Raw genomic sequence first — 7,601 nt, 5'->3', positions numbered from 1 at the left:
GCGTCAGAGGGGGCGCTGAGTCCAGCTGTGGGGAGATGCTGCTGTGTTTCTACTAATAATAGCGGCGGATTCACCCGACGTGTCTCTGCGCTTATATTTAAACTCTGTGCTTCGTGGAAAAACATAAATAAAATGAAGCAGTATTGTTACAAATGATAATTTTGGTGGACCGTCACTGTGATGTCACGTGATATGAAAATAATGGTCTAATATATACAGCTCTTGGGGGGGAGGGGGGGGGAAGTAAGAGATCACTTAAAATGATCAGTTTCTCTGATTTTACTCTTTATAGCTTTATGTTTGAGTAAAAGGAACATTGTTCTTTTACTCTATGAACTACTGACAACATGTTTTTGAAATTTAAAAATGAAAATGAAAATTTAGCGTTTAAACGAGAAATGGTCAAAATTAAAAAAACTAAAAAAAAGATGCATGGCTTTCAGACCTCAAATAATGCAAAGAAAACAAGTTCATATTCATTTAGAAACAACAGAACTAATGTTTTAACTCAGGAAGAGTTCAGAAATCAACATTTGGTGGAATAACCAGGTTTTCAATGGGGTTCAGTGGACCCTTCATTTTTTTCAGATCTGAAATCTTGCCATAAGGGGGACTAAACCCTTATTTCAATGAAAACCAGAAATTAAGATTTGAATGAAAACATATATTCAGAGAATATCGTCAAATAAGTCGATTTGAGTGGCATGCAKATGTATTTAAATCCCTTTACTCWGATATTTTTAAATACAATTCAGTGCAAATAATAGATAAAGACAGCAAAAAATATCATCCTAATCATTGAATACATCTCAAGAGTTCTTCTCAATCTATAACCTGGAAATGGAAAAGCTACGGCACAAGTACAAACCTACCAAGACCTGACAGTCTGTGGTCTGGGCAAGGAGAACCAYGATGTGAGAAGTAGCCAGAAGTTCATGGCAACTCACAACTATTAGTTGCTCTAAGCTTCACAAACGCGGACAAGGTTCAAAAACAAACCCACTGTTYAAAGAAAGCCAAAGAAAGTCCTGCTTGCAGTTCACCACAAGTGGGAGGCAGTGCAAAAAAAGTGCTGTGATCAGACAAGACTACAATTAAAAGTTTTGGCTTTCACAATAAAACTGCACATGACCCATGAATCCGTCTATATTGACTTATGAAGTAAGATTGAACTTTGTGGTTGTAACATGATAAAATGTCAGACTGGATGTAGATAAGCTTTTCCTGAAACACGAACCAATCAATGAGCTAAATCGACCTCTCAGTTGTCAGTCAGACGTTTCCAGGTTGTCATCACTATTAATGATTTATTTTCAACTGTCTTTGAAATCGATCCCATGTTTTTAAAACACAAAAAAAAATACGGGATCAAAATTATACATACACCTCAACTAATTGACCCTTAGCAAGCTGARCTGCACCAGCCATCAACAAGCCCCAGGCTTACTTCTGGCTGTTTTACTGGYAGGAGATGCTGATGGTTGAAACTCCAACACAACAGGATGTTAAATCATTGTAAATAACGATGACTTCCTGACTGGCCTCACCAAAGCCCCGCCCCAATTTCACTGAAAATGTGTGGAATATAGTCAACAGCTGGATTTCGCCTAATAATTTCTGCCATTTCCTGTTTGAACGATGACGGGATATTTAGCCAGAACACAACGTATGTATGGATGGAGGTAAATGAAAACGTGCACTTTTGAGCAAGTGGACTGCCAGAAGGAGATTACGCATAAAATCTGTGCTTGGACCCCATGTCCCACCTGGTGCAGAGCAGTCACTCATGAAYAAAAGGACATCTGTTTACGCCTTCACAGCAGCATGTTTAATATTGTCCAGCATGATACATAAGAATATGATTTATAATGGATTGTCAAACATTTCTATAAGTTCACACCAACTTTCTACTCTTAGAAGTCGTCTTTAGGTGGAGTTTACAGCGTTGGCGTTATCGAKAAACCGTCAAATATCAGGGGTAGCTCAAAAGGCAAACTCATGATCACAGCTTTCTCYGGTTGAACACAAAAAGTTCAATACAAATTATTGCACACATTGAAAGGTAAAATGAGGAACATAAAAAAAAAAACCAGTGGAGGAACTAAAGGCATTTTCTGCTAAAATAATCGCAGCCTTCTTTAGAGGAGAACAAAGTGATGTTAAGATATTCAGAGGCAGAGCAGAAGAACATTTCGACTTTGCTTAGAGTGCAATGAAAAACAAAGTCACCCAAAGAGAACAACTCAATGAAAATTTATCTCTTAAAAGCTGGAGAATTTTGGATTTCTGTAGATCATATTAAGTGGTAAGGATAACAGAAAGTACATATTCATGAAATATGAATATATCAGGAAATGTGAACAAGGAGCACATTTGCATACAATTTTCTACATTCACGTGTCTGGAGACTAAATCTTACTGGAACATTATTAGTCTGTTTATAACGCTGGCGTAGTTTGTTTTCCTGCTGTTGGCTTCTATTCCAGTTTTAAATCTCTTTCAGTGGGCGGAAAACTTTCACTTCCTGTAATTCCTGACAATTTGTGAACACACCAGCTGAATGGTCTGAGTTTCATTATACCTACATTAGAAAAAATCAGGTATGAGCCACCAGAAACTCAAGCATGTTATAAGTAAGAGCAAGCCTTACTTATAACATGTTAGTAAAGACTAATACTAAAAGAAGAGCAGGCTTAGCTTAAGATTAGAGAAAAACAGCATGTCGACAGTGACAGGGATTCTTTCRGATTGAATAGGTTACCATGTAATCTTTCTGATCGCCTGTTTGGTCTCTCTGGTGTTCAAACACAGTAAAGTACCACTAATCTAATCATAAAATCAGTGCATGCCTCTGATGATGCCCTGAGGATCCAAAATGCAAAGTACCCAACTATAAATCCCTGCAACGTCTCTATCTCAGAAACAGCGTGCATGTCAAAGTGTCGGGGGGGGGAGTGGATTTGTTATCAGCAGCCTCACAAGTAGGTGATCTGGTCAAAGTGCACCGTAGTGAACTGTGGTTGGAAGCAGCGCACACTCATCCATTTGAATTACCCTCGGAATAAACTCCAGTAAGGTAAAGTACCGGCTTTTATGCTATAAGCAGAATGCTCATAAAAGGTATTTTACGCTGCCACGCTGGCACCTAGCCAGGGCTCCTCTGTGGTCGGACCGGCCCGACTCGTAAAAGCTTTATTTGTGACCAAATGAATAATCGTGCGCGAGTTTGCCTGTTAGCTCATTCATGAGCGAGTCATTTGACCAGGCTGCTGAATGCCATACCCATTCAGGAGTTTATTTCCTCCCTCAAGGARGGCTGGGTACACAAGTTGTGCTGCTGTTTACCAAAGAAAAAAAAAAAAGAAAAAGAAAATCATTTTTCAATCATAAAGAGATCTGTTATAGTTTCTATTATCTTGAATTAATTCCTACAAGCATAAATATGGGGTGCCAAGACCCATAAACCGTATTGAATTCATGCCAAGTTTAAAATGCTATTGATTGGTGAAAATTATTGCTCTGACCTTCTAGGTCGCAAGAATGGTGAAAGAAAAAACCCAGCTGAAGGAGTTTTTAGAGGCTGTAAGCGTCCTGCAGTGGGTGCTAAGCTTTCTGTTCTTAGGTAAGGCCCTCTTAATCAATCTYTYTTTTTTTTTAACTCTTTGTTGCATCTAGCAGCAGCAGCAGCACTGTGCTACCGACTCTTTATGAAGACATTCACATAGAATRCCCAACAAGTGGAGCTAACATGGCTGGATTAYTGTGCTTCTGCAGGACTGGCTTGCATCATCTTGATGGTGTTTCTTATGTTTACGTCTCTGTGGCCGCTGCCCACTCTTTACTTCATATGGATGGTGAATGACTGGCAAACTCCAGAAAGAGGTAAAATTCATAGACATGGGTTTGTGGGAGTTATAATTTTTTTTTCGTAAACGTCTTCCGTTTTCTCTCCTGTGGTCAAAAATAACTTTTTGCYTGATTATTGTTAATAAAAGCCACCAGGGGTGTGAAAACAGAGTAAGATACAACAACAAAGATTTGAAAACATGGCTGTCCATCTAAACTGACAGACCAGATTTATTTATTTTATTACATTTTCGCCTGTATGCTTACTTTAAATCACTTAAATTACTCTGACACATCTACTGTCATAATGAGGAACTCCTAGACTTCTAATGTCTCGATAACGCTGGTTCTGTCTCCAACAACTTTCCATATGTCCACCAGGGGGCAGAAGAACAGCATTTGTGAGGAAGTGGAAGGTTTGGTTGCAGTTCAGAGAGTATTTTCCAGTTAAGGTGAGTTTAATTCAGCACTGCCACGTTTAATACGTTCAGCATATGATCTAGATAGCTTTTCCCAACCGAATATGTTTGGTTGATGCTTGTCTGCATTCAAAATGTGTAAAATATTTCAAACAGAGTCGAGACTCCAAAGCTTTTTACCTTGTTTCCACGTCTTCTTTCAACGCCTCATGTTGAAATGTTGTAATCCATTTGGGGTTTTCCCTTTGCCTTCGCATCTTACACTTGATTGTTCCCATCACATTTTTATTTAAAATTTCTAGTACATCTGAGTGAGTAAATTACTCTACAAGCACAAAGTGTTCAGTTTTTGAATGAGTTTCAACATGACAGAAAACGGGAATCTCTGACTGATTTCTATATTTCTTTAAAAAAAAAGTATAAAATCTCAGAAAATTTTTATTTTCTCKGAATGGATGATGAATTAAATGAAAGTTTGTTTCAAAAATGTTCTCTTTTGGTATTTTTTAAGAAAAATCCCCACAAAATAAAGTATTTAGAGGAAAATACATTTAGATCATAAGGGCCAAAATTGAAAGACTCACTTTTTTTTTACTTGGGGAAAAAAAATCCATCCCATATTTTCATAATGCTGGTTTGCACATGTTTAACAAAATGCCAGTTCTTTCAGAGAAGTTCCCTCAAAAATCCCCTTTATGAGATGAGAAATCTGCGCATATTAATTATGATAACAAAGCTCCAGCCTTGCGATTATCTGCTTCTCCATCGCAGCAGATATGACGATACATTTATCAGATAAAAGTCCCTATAATGAGCATTCCTCCCAGTGGCCATTAATCATAATACTTTCATCAACTCTCAGTGTGAAATCTCTCCAGTTGGCTTGAATCATTTCCCCTAATCTCCATTCAGTCAGACATACAACTCAAGTGAGTTTGGTCTTGCGGAGAAACGGCGAAAAAACATTTTAGTTTTTTTTTTTTTGTTTGTTTGTTTGATTTTCAGCTGGTAAAGACAGCAGACCTGAGTCCAAATAAAAACTACATCCTCGGCAGCCATCCGCACGGCATCATGTGCACCGGAGCCTTCGCCTGCTTCAGCACCGAGAGCTGCGGCTTCGCCGAGACGTTTCCCGGAGTGAAGAGCACACTGGCAATACTGGCAGGCCTGTTCAAGATACCACTCTTCAGAGAATACCTGATGACCGCAGGTATCTACATCTATTACACAGCAACCAGCAGCATGAAGTAATACATGGAGATGGCAGCGTCATGCTGTGGGATTTTTTTTTCTTTCCCAGGATGKAGTTTGATGATTAAATTTTACTCGATCARGGAACGTTATTCACCTTTCCACCTCCTCTGTCAGCCAGAGTTACAAAGGAGTGCCTTGGATCCAAACATGTTCATGCATAAAGTGGCCCAGTCAAAGTAAATCTGTAGCGACACTTTCAAATCGATCTTCTAATTGTTGATTGAACATCAATAATGCYTGGCACAAAAAAACGTTCTCCAGATTTACACAGCTAAAGAGAATTGCAGCAATCGTTGTAAGGTAGTTTTACAACGTGTTGTCTCATTACAAAAGCACACCACACTWTTCAGATTTTCAATTTTCCTTCCCTTCACAATTAAGGGCCAACTTGGTTTTCTGTCACACAAACTTATCAATAAAATTCTTATTTTTAATCTTATGGCACAAAATGTCCAAGAAGCCAAGATACTCTTGCAAGAACCCGGTAGATTTTTGAGTCACTGTGGGGGAAAAAAATATGCTGCTCAACTTTACCTTGAATCGTTCGCTGCCATTAGATGACCTGCTGACGGCCTCGCTTTGTTTGTGCATGAAGGCCTGTGTCCGGTCAGCAAGCCAAGCCTTGGCCACCTCCTCTCCAAAAGTGGGAAAGGAAACGCAGTGGTGATTGTGGTTGGAGGAGCTGCAGAGTCTTTAGCATCTTCTCCTGGAATCAACAGAGTGGTCATGAAGCAGAGGAAAGGRTTTGTGAGGACGGCTCTTGAGCATGGGTGAGAACACACACAGGAAAAAAAAAAACCCCTGTGAAAACACAACTTCTCTAGTGGGAAAAACCATCTGTAATGTGTGCTGACTCTCCACAGAGCAGATCTGGTTCCCGTTTACTCGTTTGGGGAGAACGAACTCTTTCAGCAGGTGATTTTCTCAGACGGCAGCCTGGGCCGCCGGCTGCAGGACTTGTTTAAAAGCGTCATGGGTTTCGCTCCGTGTCTATTTGTCGGCGAGCGCTTTGCTCTGCTGCCCTTCAGGAAACCGGTCACTACTGTCGGTGAGTGTTTCACCCGTCTCCAAAATAACAAGCGCCGATGYCAACACGGTCTGAGCCCTTTTTTGTTCCGTTTCTGTTCAGTTGGAAGTCCGATCCCGGTGCCAAAGTGCGTCACACCCACTGAGGAGCAGGTTGATCACTATCACACGCTCTACATGGAGGCCTTGGTCAAGTTATTTCATGAACACAAAGTCAGCTGTGGACTTTCTGAGAGCCACAAGCTTGAAATCATTTAGACTTTCCGCGCTAAAGCATCTTTATGTTTGCACTGCTTTTCTTAGAGAGGAGCGTGGAGATCAGATCTGGACAGAGACCAYGAATACTTCAGAGGATAATTACAAGGAAATGAGAGAAAAGGCGCTTTTAAGAGCAACATAGTGGGATGGTGTAATCAGCCTTATTTTTTTATTTTTTTTAAGTGTTGATACACAATTAGAAGATGCACACTTGGAAAGAGAACAGGGTATAATTTATTTAGTATTATGCTCGTGATTACAATATTTTGTTCTTTTTAAACACTGGCCTCTATGTTCTCATGCTGCTGCTCCAATAATCAAACATACACATTAAAACTAGTTTTGGTTTTAAYGTGGGGAAATAATTCAGCTTTTATTCATTTCATGTGATGTAAACAGTTGCCTTACATTGCGCATAAATCTACCTCAAAGGCAACGAGGACGGTTCTTGGACTCGGAAATCATAAAAAATCATCTCCTTTTGYATTTGATCTGAATAAATCATAATGCTTTAAATGAATAAAGTGTGAGGATAATATGTGGCCACTGAGATCTACCGAAATGTYKCATAGGGCACGACATTTACAACATGATTTGACATTTGTGCTTCTTATATTTACTCCTGACCTACATAGCTGGAATTWWAAAAAAWRTTAAAAATCGCCACAAGGTTCAAATTTTCTTTTAAATTGAGTGGTTTGTGCCTTATTTTTCAATTTTATCATTTGCAGACAAAAACAAATTTAAGCTCAAAAATTGAAAAAGTAATTTTTATTTCATAATTACATTGAATCAAAA

General features: G+C 39.1%; 2 protein-coding genes across 3 annotated transcripts in view; one reads left to right on the top strand and one right to left on the bottom strand.

Moving 5' to 3' along the window:
• The window catches only part of nyap1 (neuronal tyrosine phosphorylated phosphoinositide-3-kinase adaptor 1), a 45,954-nt gene extending 39,789 nt beyond the window's left edge, over positions 1-6,165 (bottom strand). Inside the window, exon 1 of one of the 2 annotated variants that reach the window (XM_017308634.1) lies at positions 6,054-6,165. In XM_017308634.1, the coding sequence (XP_017164123.1) occupies positions 6,054-6,073 (20 nt within the window). In that variant the 5' untranslated portion in view covers positions 6,074-6,165. Of the gene's footprint in view, positions 1-878; positions 1,038-6,053 lie in introns of those variants that run through there. The other variant, XM_008427633.2, reaches the window with a different exon arrangement.
• mogat3b (monoacylglycerol O-acyltransferase 3b) lies at positions 1,238-7,465 on the top strand. The gene is made up of 8 exons (XM_008427638.2): positions 1,238-3,076; positions 3,532-3,622; positions 3,775-3,882; positions 4,228-4,298; positions 5,271-5,475; positions 6,115-6,289; positions 6,383-6,567; positions 6,649-7,465. Exons 2-8 carry the CDS (start codon positions 3,541-3,543, stop codon positions 6,801-6,803), a joined length of 981 nt encoding a protein of 326 aa, XP_008425860.1. The 5' UTR covers positions 1,238-3,076; positions 3,532-3,540; the 3' UTR covers positions 6,804-7,465.
• Positions 7,466-7,601: the final 136 nt, after the last annotated feature.

This window comes from Poecilia reticulata, linkage group LG14 (assembly GCF_000633615.1).
Source record: "Poecilia reticulata strain Guanapo linkage group LG14, Guppy_female_1.0+MT, whole genome shotgun sequence".
NCBI classification, from domain to species: domain Eukaryota; kingdom Metazoa; phylum Chordata; class Actinopteri; order Cyprinodontiformes; family Poeciliidae; genus Poecilia; species Poecilia reticulata.
This window is presented reverse-complemented; position numbering and strand designations above follow the sequence as displayed.